Raw genomic sequence first — 13216 nt, forward strand, 5'->3', positions numbered from 1 at the left:
GCATATAGTGCAACAGTGATTTCAGAAGTAGATTCGTTAATGCCCTTTACCCATTTAGCCCATCCCTCTCCCACAACCCCTCCCGTAACCCTCAGTTTGTTCTCTATATTTATGAGTCTCTTCTGTTTTGTCCCCCTCCCTGTTTTTATATTATTTTTGTTTCCCTTCCCTTATGTTCATCTGTTTTGTCTCTTAAAGTCCTCATATAAGTGAAGTCATAAGATTTTTGTCTTTCTCTAATTAGTGTAATACCCTCCAGTTCTGTTCACATCATTGCAAGTGGAAAGATTTCATTCTTGGGCGCGTGGGTGGCTCAGTTGGTTGAGCGTCCGACTTGGCTTGGGTTAAGGTCTGACGGTCCGTGAGTTCGAGCCCCACGTCGGGCTCTGTGCTGACAGCTCGGAGCCTGGAGCCTGTTTCAGATTCTGTGTCTCCCTCTCTCTCTGCCCCTCCCTGTTCATGCTCTGTCTCTCTCTGTCTCAAAAATAAATAAAGGTTAAAAAAAAAAAAAGAAAGATTTCATTCTTTTTGATTGCCGAGTAATACTCCATTGTGTGTGTGTGTGTGTGTGTGTGTGTGTGTGTGTGTGTGTACACACCACATCTTCTTTATCCACTCATCCATCGATGGACATTTGGGCTCTTTCCATATTTTGGCCATTGTTGATGGTGCTGCTATAAACATGGGGGTGCATGTGTCCCTTCGAAACAACACACCTGTATCCCTTGGATAAATGCCTAGTAGTGTAATTGCTGGGTCGTAGGGTAGTTCTGTTGTTAGTTTTTTGTTTGTTTGTTTGTTTGTTTTTAATTTTTTTTAACGTTTATTTATTTTTGAGACAGAGAGCAACAGAGCATGAACGGGGAAGGGGCAGAGAGAGAGGGAGACACAGAATCGGAAGCAGGCTCCAGGCTCTGAGCCATCAGCCCAGAGCCCGACGCGGGGCTCGAACTCACGGACCATGAGATCGTGACCCGAGCTGAAGTCGGACGCTTAACTGACTGAGCCACCCAGGCGCCCTGTTGTTAGTTTTTTGAGGAACCTCCATACTGTTTTCCAGAGTGGCTGAACCAGCTTGCATTCCCAAAAAAGTCTTGATTTTAAAAAAAAAACATTGGTCTTATTGAGCTATTTCCTTAACTAGACTTAAACATCATACCCTTGTTTGATGTCCAGCAGCTGTGGTCTCTGTTAAGTTTATTTAGCTATAACTGGTGAATCTCTTCTGTGAGACCATGACCTGGACTGAAGTCAGATGTTTAACCAACAGAGCCACCCAGGTGCCCCATTAGATGCTAGTTCATTATCAGATGTGTGTTTTGCAGGTATTTTCTCCTATTCTGTGATTTGTCTTTGCCTTTTATAACAGTGTCTCTTGAAATGCAGAAATTTAAGTTTTGGTGAAATCCAGTTTTCCAGTTTACTAGGTTTTTCTTTTGTGGCTCATGCATTTTGTGTCCGAAGAAATCTTAACCCAAAGCAAAAGTACATTTAATTAGAAGAATTACAATTGTTTACATTCTTGTAAGTCTCTTTAGTGGAAGAAGCTTAATTCTCCTATCTACTTCTACATTTAATCTTTTGCAGTATGTTGTGTTTTTTTTTTTTTTTAAGTTTAGTTGTTATTTATTTTGAGGGGGGGAAGGGCAGAGAGAGAGAGAATTGCAAGCAGGCTTCACATTGCCAGCATGGAGCCTCTCTCAGGGCTCGATCTCACAAACTGTGAGATTGTGACCTGAGCCCAGACCCAGAGTCCGACCTTAACTGACAGAATTCTCCAGGTGCCCCTGCAGTACTTGGTTTTGATTGAAATATGTGAAGAAAATCTGGTGATACACAGATAGTTGGAAAAGGGAAGGGTGTTTTAATAGCCTTTTTTAAAGATAATTGTGGATATTTTTGATAGCACCCCAAAACTTGACTGGTATCTTAAAGGTTAGTTGAATCTGTTGGCTTAAGTTGCACTTTGAATGGAATTTTTAACTGTGTTGTATAGGGGAGGACAAACCCTTCCTTCTACCCTGTTGGGTTTAATGTCTGAGGCGCATTTAATTGACAGAGATTAACAGGAGTAAGAAAACAACCCATAAGTACAACATGCATACACATGTGGAAGAGCTCAGTGATGAGTAGCTGAAAAGGGTGGTTAGAGTTCGGGGCTTATCTACCATCTTAATAGGTGAGGGGGACAGGGAGAAAGGTACTTACGGGAAAACAAGGGACTTCTTAGGAGGGTGGGGAGAAAAGACACTTAGGGGACTTTTTGGAAAGATAAGTGGCTTTTCAGGAAAACAAACTTAAGCTTATGATAACAAAAGTTCGTGATAATATTTGTCTGTGGGTATGAGTGGTTTCTTTCTTCTTTAGGGCCATAAAACTCTCTTGGAGAACCGATTTAGGGTAGTTTTTATTCATGTTCTCTCTCCTGGGAGTAAGTCTGCTCTGAAGAAGAATTTATGACATCCTTATTTCCCAGAAGTTGCTGCTTTTAGGAAGATAAGGAAAGCTCCCAGAAGGCTTTTTTTCTGCATCTGTTGAACCTCAGATGTCTTCAGCTTCGAATAATTTTTATGCCAGCTCTGAGGTTCTGAGTGGGTTCCATAGTTGATTTGGTAGCACAGTGCATTGATAATTTGGAAACTATTGGTTTAGAATTATTCAGACCTTCTAAGTGTTGGCACAGGTTACCGTATAGCATATGAAGAACCTCATTTGTTGATGCCACCATCGATTTCGTCAGAATAGTCTTTACCTAGTGGGAATCTTGCAAGCTCCCAGTGGCTGGTGCACATTTTCCAAAGTACTAATTTTTGCCCAAAAGCTCAAAATTGGTTGTGGGTGATAAATATTGTCAGTTGTTTCCTTTGAAATAGCAAGAGTACGCCACTCATTTTCAAGGACATGTCTGCCAGACACTCAAGTTCAAATAACCATGGTTTGTCTCTCAGTGGTTCTTGTAAGTAAAAATGGTATTTTATGAAAAAAGAGGCTAGTTCAACTCGCAAGTCAAATGGTCTCACGAGTGCTTTTCCATGAGACAGCCATATACTTTGGTCTGTAGCATTTTATCAAACAGTATTTTAGAAATGTTTATTTTTAGAGGTTGAGATTTAATAAAATTATTACACTCTATGGCTTCATCACAACATCGTTAAGTAAAGCTTAAACCATGAAAATAAAAAGTCATTCAGCTTAGATTATGGGAGCATAACTTATGTTTGTTGCCAAGAATTCACATACAACATTATCTTTGATGCTTAGTTGGTGCCCGTACTAGACGAATAAAAAAATAGCAAGTCTAATTGCGTCTGTAGATTTGTCGGTTTGTAAAGCAAAATTACAATTCTTCAGATGAGATCTTAACTAAGTCTTCAAATTTGCAGCAGAATCTTTAATTTGATGAGTTACTGTATCATCAAAAAGTGACATTGCCATCGTTTATTTTGCTGACTTTTCATCCAGCAGGCATGTAGCAATGTCAGCTGGACAAGGCTGTGCTTCTCTGGTTAATGCAGTACAGTAGTTTCCCTGGCTAAGATGCTTCGGTGGCTTTTTCATTTCTGGTTTGAAAGCCTTTAATGAGATTTTTATGAATTTTAAAGACTTCATCACATCTGCTTTTAAAATAGTTCCTTTTTCTTTAAAGTCTGAATGATCTCAAAATGTCACTATAACTTAACTGGCACAATATAATTAGAAAATGTTCTGTGGCTCAAGATACAGTAAAGTAAATTGTGAGCGTCTATAAAGTCAAGGGAAAGATGGCTTTTGTCGTACTTTGGTTTCTTATTTATAATTTTGCCCAATTTCTTTGGAGTAGATTCTTTCCATGAGTCAGAAAACTGTAGGTCGCTGCATCCTTTTTAGGATCTGTGAGATGTATACATTGCAGCTATGGGCTGAGAAAATGAGTCTTCTCGTCTCCCTTTTTTGAGCCAGTGATTCATTTTTCAATGTAAGAGGAAAGTACAGATAAATTTCCTTTTATTTTAGAAAAAGTTAAATTGTAAAGTAATACATTTAGATAGAACTTAAAAATGAGAACATTTTCAGGACATCTGGGTGGCTGAGTCAGTTAAGCCTCTGACTTCAGCTCAGGTCACGATCTCGTGGTTTGTGGGTTCGAGACCTGCATTGGCTCTGTGCTGACAGCTCAGAGCCTGGAGTCTGCTTCAGATTCTTTGTTTCCCTCGCTCTCTGCCCCTCTCCCAGTCGCATACATGCTCTCTCTCTCTCTCTCTCTCTCTCTCTCTCAAAAATAAACATTAAGAAAAATTTTTTTCATTTAATGAGAAATTTTTTAAAAATTAAAAGAAATTATTGTAAACAAAATGATAAGTTCTTGTTTCTACCTAGATGGCTGGAGAACTTGGAAATTTTACAGTGATTATTTATTGGACAATAATGAGATTATAAAGATTATAGCAAGTATAAAGATAGCTATAAAAGCACAACAGAAGTACTGAGAAGGGAAAAAAATTGAGAGCTTAAATTATGCCTTCAACCTACTATTTTAAGACATGTTAGAAAACATAAGAATACAGAAGCATATATTCCATTAGCCATCAGTGATGATACTATCGTGTGTTGTGTAGCCTAGGTCAGGAAAATCCATTGTAGACTCATGAGGGGATGAGATTGACAAAGGCAAGTAATTTTAGTGTTACTGTGAAATTAGTTTTTGCTTCATAGACCAGGCCCTCAAAGGTTTTGGGGACTGTGGACTATGTTTTGCAAACTGCTGTTCTAGATTATTTCTTCTATATCTAGGGCTTCCGCTACTGTCTTTATGGTTGTGACCTTGATCTGTACCCCTTGCCCAGACTACACCCCTGAACGTTAGACTCCTGCATCCACTGCCTGCAACTTTCTGGACCACTTCTCAGCTGAATGCTCTCTTTGGCCTTTGCACATACTGTTTGTTCTGCCCAGAATTTCCTTGCTCCTTGTGTTCACCTGGCAGACTCTTGGATTGCGAGTTTCTTGGGGCAGGAACTGGGCATCTTTATATTCCCAGGGTTTAGCATGGTGCCTAGCACCCTGTGCTGCTAAGTAGATTTCTTGAATTATGTTGAATCAAGGAAGAATTCTAGTCTCATAAACAGTACATTCGCAATTGAAGCCTCGGGTAAATATTTCTGCTTATGTCTGATCTCATCCATTCTATATTGGTTAGTGTTAGTGTCCGTTTCGGAGTAAAAGATTTTAGATCTTATAACCTCTACCCCCACTTCAGGAGAGCCAACCCCTTCATTCAACAGTTTTTGTTTTGTTTCCTTTTGCCTTGCCTCGAGTATAGTATATTCTGAAAGGAAGACATTTGGGCTGAGGACCCATCTTAATTTTTAGCTCTGTGTCTGACTGTTGAGAGGATTTCACAAGACACTTATCATCTGCTTCTCTCCATTAAAATCACTGAGTTCCACCACGCCTTGTGGTGGAAAATTCATATGCATATATTTTCGTTTCTCTGAAGGAGGACGTTCTACCATCCAAATGAGATAACTAACGTTAAGTTCTTCCTATATGCCAGAGACTGTTCTATGTGTTTTACATATGTTAACTCATAATATACATAACAGCTCTGTGAGAGGTAGACTCTCGATATCCCCATTTTATGTTAGGGTAAGTAACTTGCCAGAGGGTCGCATAGATAGTCATAGGGCCTGGATTTGAACTCAGAGCTTAGTTTTTGGCTCCAGAGGCCATGCTTTTAACTACTCTGAGTAGCTTCCTCTTCAATCTAGGTACATTATTTTTATCATTAACCTGTGTTAGTATACATGCACAGATGCTTATAATAGTATTTATAATTGTCAAATTGAGAATAACTTAATACCTAAATAGATAATGGTATGTATGTACAGTGGATAGTTATTTAAAAATTCACATTTTGGGGGCGCCTGGGTGGCTCAGTCAGTTAAGTGTCCTACTTCAGCTCAGGTCACGATCTCACAGTCTGTGGGTTCGAGCCCCGCATCGGGCTCTGTGCTGACAGCTCAGAGCCTGGAGCCTGCTTTGGATTCTATGTCTCCCTCTTTCTCTGACCCTGCCCCCGCTCACACTCTGTCTCTCGCTCTCAAAAATAAATAAACACTAAAAAAAAATTTTTTAATAAAAATAAAAATTCACATTTTTGAAGAATACTTAATGATATGTAAAAATACGATAGGTTAAAAAAGTAAGACAAAGGTCACAGTTTCTGTTTGAAAGTACACATAATGGATTTATATGTTACATATGTATACATAAATATACAAATATTTATTTTAAAAGACTGGAGAGAAGTATAATAATGATTTTTTTGTGAGTATTGCAATTGTGAGAAATTGAATTAAAAAAATACTTTAGGGGTGCCTGGTTGGCTCAGTCAGAAGAGCATACAGCTCTTGATCTTGGGGTCATGAGTTCGAGCCCCATGGTAGAGATTAAATAAATAAACTTAAAAAAAGAAAACTTTATTAAAAAAACTTTTTTTTAATGTTTATTTATTCTTGGAGAGAGAGAGAGACAGAGCACAAGCAGGAGGGAGACATAGAATCCAAAGCAGGCTCCAGGCTCTGAGCTGTCAGCACAGAGCCCGACGTGGGGCTCGAACCCACAAAGCGCGAGATCATGACCTGAGCCAAAGTCGGATGCTCAACCGACTGAGCCACCCAGGTACCCCCCACCCCCGCCAAAAACTTTAAAAATAACATTTGTTTGGGGGGTGCCTGGGTGGCTCAGTTGGTTAAGTGTCCGATTCTTGGATTTGGCTCGGGCCATGATCTCACAGTTTCATGGGTTCGAGCCCTGCATCAGGCTCTGCTGGCAGCAAAGCCTGCTTGGGGTTTTCTGTCTCCCTCTCTGTGCCCCTTCCCTACTCGTCCTGTCTTTGTTTCTCTCAAAATAAGTGAATGAACTTGAAAAAAAATAACATTTTTTGGATATTTCACGTGTGCTGGGTAGCATATTAAATTCTTCATGTGTGTTTTCTCAGTAAATTCTCCCATCAGTCCCATGATGTAGGTATTACTCATTTTTCAGATGACGAAACTGAATCCTAGGACAATTATAAGTAACTTGTCTAGGGTCATACAACCAATAACTAAAGGAGTTGGAGCCTCTATATGAGACTCTTTTATATTTTCTAAAGTTTTTATAATTTGTATTATTTGCATGATCAAAAATAAAGTTAATTTTAAAAAGTATGCAAAAATTGGGAACTACAAGTCAGACTTACACAGTCTGCTATTTACTTATTTGAATCATTGATTCCCTGAACTAGCTATGCAAAATAACAGAAGTATGGGACTTAGACCAGGAATTAGAAAAGTTGAAATAGACTCACTGGTTTCTCTTATACCAAGCATTTTTATGACCATCTGCTATGGGGAACGGATTCTTTTTCTAGGGTGGATTACAGATCTGCTGCGTATGTTAGAGGCTAGTTACCATTTGATGAAGTTGAGCGCTTTTGACTGTTTAAAAATTCTTTGACCATTTTTGTGGTGATGGTTAGTAGTTCCTTTTGTCTTGTTGGATCCTGGTGAGGTAGATGTGGCCATTGCCCCACAGGAGAAGATTTTTGTGTGTGAATCTGTGGAATGTCCGCATGGACTTGGTAGAAGGATTTTTCTTATGTAAATGTGTACCTGTGTTTGATAAATGTGTTTAATGAAAGAGACACTCGGTGACCATCTGTAATCTTCAAGAATACCATCAATCACAGAAGGCAGCTGTCCTGTTTTTCTACATGTTATCCCATTGTCAGGGAGTGACCAGAAAAGCTAAATGGATCGTTGATTGACCCCGTGGCATAGTTCACGTGTTCTTACGGTTAGAGAATTCTGACTCCTCGTGTGTATTTTACTTGAGGAGTATGTGTTGTAGCAGGAAAACACAACTGCCTATGAACTTCTGTCTAAAGAATTAGTAGAGAATTCCTCTTTTGGCAGGATGTTAGTTTGGGAAGGACGACACATAGAGATTAAGAAGAAAATCCCTACCTGGTCATTTCTATCTATCTGACCTTGTCAGTGGAGGGACAGACTACTATTTGTGAATCAGTGAATGGTTGTATGTGTCACACACATACACACCCACGCTTTGTCTGTGAAATGGGGAGCAGGGCTCTGTGAAGGGTCAGATGTAAGGAGAAGGCACCTCAAAAACTTGGTAAGTGGATCACTCCCTTTCCTATGTGTGAAGCTACCAAAAAAACAGAAGAGGACTAAAATTATTTATTTTACTGAAGAAAAGTGTGAACATTTTTCTTAAGATGTAACTCTTCCTGACCTTTTCTTCTTCTTCTTCTCAACTTTTAAAAATACAGTGAAAAAATTTCAACATTCCCATATTCTTTCCCACTGATCTGGATACTCCTTTGCCTTTCAGCCACAAAACTTAACTGTAGTCCAGTGGCATGTAAGGAGCTCCTCCTGCTGGCTCTGTACCTGTGGTCCTGAGTAGGGTGCTTGACCCTCCACATTCTGCAAAACCCCTCAGAACAGGCACACGGGGCAGTTGGTCACCTGACCCTGAGTGGGTATATTACATTCTAGGGATGGGGCTGGGAGGGCGATGTAAGAAGGGAGGAAACTGATGGAAATATGAAACCCTGAGATGTGAAGAGAGCATTTTTTCCTTCTGAAGAATGTTTACTATGTCTAAGAAAATAGGAAAATCGGTAAGCTGGTATCTGTATGCCTAGAAGTGATTCAGTGCTTGCTGCATTAGAAGTGAGTATTAAGCGGGACCCGTGTTTGGTCCTGCATTCTTCATACGCGTACTAAAAGACAAGTTGAGAAAGAAGAGGAATGCGATATGGTTCCGAGCCCTCCTCGAACATAGAGCATTCTGCGTTCATTGGGTTTTGTCCTCGGGCGCTCTTTCCTGCTGTTGGTAACATTTTTTTTTAGCAAATGGAGACATGAACATTTGTGTTTTCAAATATGGGGCCTTTATGCAGTTACAGACCACTTTAAACATTCTGCTCCTAGATCTATATTAATACTTACAGTAAGACTTCCTGTAACATACCTGCTAGATCAATTTCAGGTTTACTTTTGCCTTGATGTCCCTTAGCAATCTTGTCTTTCTCTCCTCACTCTTGTTCTTGGTTTCTTACCTTACAGAGAAGTGTGGGAAATGGAACTAGATAGACTCAAGAATCAGGATGGCGAAATAAATCGGAACATTATGGAAGAGACAGAACGGGCCTGGAAAGCAGAGGTGAGAAGAGCTCTGTGTGGAAAGCCTTGATATGAGGCTTCCAGATAATAGAACCTGTTGTCTTAGAGTACGCTATAGTACCTTATATAACATAGTATACTATATATATAATATAGTATATTTTAGTATCATATGGTATTGTACTATTATATATAGCATAGTGTAGTATTCTACCACTAAGCCATACAAGTGTTCTACCATATAGCCACTAAGTAAGCATTTGGTTTCTTAAAAAAAAAATTTTTTTTTACATTTATTTATTTTTGAGAAACAGAGTGAGACAAAGCCTGAGTGGGGGAGGGGCAGAGAGAAAAGGAGACAGAGAATCTGAAGCAGCCTCCAGGCTCTGAGCAAGCGGTCAGCACAGAGCCTGATGCAGGGCTCGAACCCACAAACTGAGATCATGACCTGAGCCGAGTCGGATGCTCGACCGACTGAGCCACCCAGGCGCCCCTAAGCATTTGCTTTAACTTCGTGTTTAGCTTCAGGTATATAAAATTAACAAAGTATCTGTGTGTGTATGTGTGTGGTTTCCTCAGATCTTATCACTAGAGAGTCGGAAAGAGTTGCTGGTATTGAAACTAGAAGAAGCAGAAAAAGAGGCAGAACTGCACCTCACTTACCTCAAGTAAGTACCTTCCCATTCTAGAGTCAAGGTCCTGCAGTTTTGTGTTTTGTGTATGTGTGTGTGTGTTGAGCGGGGCGCGGGGGCGGGGTGGGTGGGTGGAGGGGGAGTTGTTTTGTTAGGTTTTTCAAACCCTAGGCCAGCTCATCTGGCATTTGGTCTGTCTTCGCAGGAATTTCAAAGCCATCCTTGTCTGCACACTAGTCCTTGTTCAGTGATTTCTCTTCCCGTATTTTATAGCTTTGTATTTTTTATCGTATTGGTTCCGGTTGGATAAACAGTATTTCTTTATGGTGTCAAAGCATAACGGATATCTTTGGAGACTTGTTTCTCACGCAGTCATTTCTTTTTCTGCCGTGGAATCTGGAGGGCCCTTGTGGCATTTCCAGGCAGACCAGAAACCCTCTGTGGTGGGTCCTCTTTCTTTAATAATTGGCTTAAAAAATGCTGGAGTTAGAGTGAAGCAGACGACTTAGGGCCCTGGCCGCCTCCTGCACCTGGTCTGACCTCGCCAGGCCTGTTAGCCTGACACTGTCCTGCTGTCTCAGAGAGTCAGGAGCAGGGCTTTCTTCAATTCTGTAAATTCCTGTTGGTTTCTTGAAAGGTCAACCCCCCCAACACTAGAGACCGTTCGTTCCAAACAGGAGTGGGAGACAAGGCTGAATGGAGTTCGGATGATGAAAAAGAATGTTCGGGTAAGTGTTGTAATGGGTGAGGGTTGAGCGAAGGAGTTCAGTCTGTGCTGAAACCCTGGTGATAGGGACGGACCTTGTACGTTGTCACTTAGGGTCGGCTCTGCCCTTGCCTTTGCTCTTCTGATACTGGTTGGTGTTCTCTCTCTAGAGCCTACTCGAGTCAGCAGAAAGGATAATCCTTTCCTTTCTCTCTTTTCCAGGACCAGTTTAATAGTCATATCCAGTTGGTGAGGAACGGAGCCAAGCTGAGCAGCCTTCCTCAAATCCCGACTCCCACTTTGCCCCCACCCCCATCAGAGGTGAGAGGGCCAGCGTGGGGGAGGCCACCTTTCTGTGCTGCCGGCACAGCCAGCCTTTACTTGTTCCTTTTATGAGGAAATTGGTTTCATTACTGGTATTATAACATTGTTGTTGTTATTATCGGTATTATTTGGCATAAGAATTGCTCACTGACATCTCCAGTTTCCTAAACTTTTATTTTCTTCCTTTCTCTCTCGTCCTCTACCTCTGCCGCTCTACAGACAGACTTTATGCTTCAGGTGTTTCAACCCAATCCTTCTCTGGCTCCTCGGATGCCCTTCTCCATTGGGCAGGTCACAGTGCCCATGGTTATGCCCAGCGCAGATCCCCGCTCCTTGTCTTTCCCAATCCTAAACCCTGCCCTCTCCCAGCCCAGCCAGCCTTCCCCGCCCCTTCCTGGCTCCCATGGGAGAAATAGCCCTGGCTTGGGTTCCCTCGTTGGCCCCCACGGTCCACACATGCCCCCTGCTGCCTCCATCCCACCTCCCCCAGGCTTGGGCGGTGTTAAGGCTTCTACTGAAACTCCCCGGCCCCAACCAGTAGACAAACTGGAGAAGATCCTGGAGAAGCTACTGACTCGCTTCCCACAATGCAATAAGTAAGTATCTTTCAGGACTGATTAAAAATTTGTAAGAGAAATGTCTGTGGGTTAAAATAGGAGAGGTTTCATGGATATTTCCCACGAGTATAGCATAGAATTTCTCTCCCTCGACATTTGGTTTCTTAGGGCCCAGATGACCAACATCCTTCAGCAAATCAAGACAGCACGGACCACCATGGCAGGCCTGACCATGGAGGAACTGATCCAGTTGGTAGCTGCACGACTGGCAGAACACGAGCGGGTGGCAGCCAGTACTCAGGTAAGAAGGGCTACTCGGGGGAGAACTCAGACCTGCTGAGATGTTAGGGAAAGGACAGGTTTCAGGGAAATTGGGGGTGGCCGACAGCACTGCAGCCAGGGTTATCTACTCTGGTTTCTTCCTTTGTTGGACTGGGAAACAAATGATTTCTTTTTGTTACCTGCTGGGTTGCTCAGACTCCCTCTCCTTACTCTGACGATGTTTCTGCCCACAGCCACTCGGTCGGATCCGGGCCTTGTTCCCTGCTCCATTGACCCAAATCAGTACCCCAATGTTCTTGCCTTCTGCCCAAGTTTCGTATCCTGGAAGGTCTTCACATGTAAGGCTCTTTTTCTTTGAAAACCGGGATGTGGAGGAGCTCGGGGGTGAGGAGGGAACAGGTTCACAGGTGGAGTGCGGGGAAAAAACCATAATCTCAGTAGCTGGGTCATTGGCAGCCCCTGCTGAGAAAATGCAAGTACTCTGGCAACAGTCTGTCTTTGAACTTCTCCTTCTTTTGGTGTGAAATCTTTTTGCGACATCGAAATAGTAGAATGGCATCATGGGCATAAAAGGCAAGGAGACCCAGAGGTTCCTCACTCTTTGGCCGTCCCTCCTCTGTTCTGTAGGCTCCAGCCGCCTGTAAGCTGTGTCTCATGTGCCAGAAACTTGTCCAGCCCAATGAGCTGCATCCAATGGCGTGTTCCCATGTGCTGCACAAGGAGGTGGGTGCTGTAGACCTTCTTCGTTTCTGCTGTTCCTTTTCTGAATTTTTCCTGAACGTGTTGCTGTGTTGATGGTCATCATTAATATCTCAGCATGAGGTTTTCAGTAAATTGTGGCTTAAATGATCGGCAGGATTCAGAATACTGGCAGCTAGGATCTCCCAGCTTCCTGTTACCCTATTCGCTTTAGGGGACTGGATAAGCAGTTCATCCTAGAACACAGATTACTTACTGTCTTGGATCGCTGACAATAAGACATACATTTCTAAGCACTGTTTCAAACAGAGCATTGTCAGGAGACTTTGCTTAGATGAGAAGAAGGGAATAGGGAACCTGAATATGAGATTAGGAAATCCATTAACAAAATAGCCTGGAGACCTGCCTGTTAGAGATTATCTTCGCAAACTGACAGGTTATTCCTATCTCGTAGTATGTTACCAGGCAGAGTTAAGTCTCTTAGCAGCAGGGATGATTGCTTCTTTACTATTTTGTTTTGTTCATTTTGATTTCCAGGAGGTAGGAACTGGATTTATATCTAAATTCTTAGTAAGGGAAAATCCTGAATAAGATTTGAGGGTAGTGGGTATTTGGAGATTGGAGCACATCTCCGCCTGAATGGATCATGAGAGGAGAAGGCCACACCAGGTATTCAACAAAAAGCAGCTTTACACTATTCTTAGCTGATTGTTAATGTTCCCTGTAAAAAGTACAGTTTCCCCTACTCTGAAGATTCTTTGGGGGAGTAAGAGCCAATGAAATAGCCCATCTGGTCCCCCACAGTAAGAGCTCTTCTGACTTAGTATGCATTCCTTAGACCTA

The 13216-nt window shown here is 41.9% G+C and overlaps 1 protein-coding gene across 1 annotated transcript in view; it reads left to right on the forward strand.

The window, feature by feature from the left end:
• RNF214 (ring finger protein 214) overlaps nt 1-13216 on the forward strand; it is a 50617-nt gene that overhangs the window by 34566 nt on the left and 2835 nt on the right. The window contains 8 exon segments of the mRNA XM_047877151.1: nt 9117-9213; nt 9753-9841; nt 10443-10533; nt 10734-10832; nt 11055-11431; nt 11561-11693; nt 11908-12012; nt 12302-12397. Coding sequence (XP_047733107.1) covers nt 9117-9213; nt 9753-9841; nt 10443-10533; nt 10734-10832; nt 11055-11431; nt 11561-11693; nt 11908-12012; nt 12302-12397 — 1087 coding nt within the window.

Source organism: Prionailurus viverrinus, chromosome D1, assembly GCF_022837055.1.
Source record: "Prionailurus viverrinus isolate Anna chromosome D1, UM_Priviv_1.0, whole genome shotgun sequence".
Classification (NCBI taxonomy): domain Eukaryota; kingdom Metazoa; phylum Chordata; class Mammalia; order Carnivora; family Felidae; genus Prionailurus; species Prionailurus viverrinus.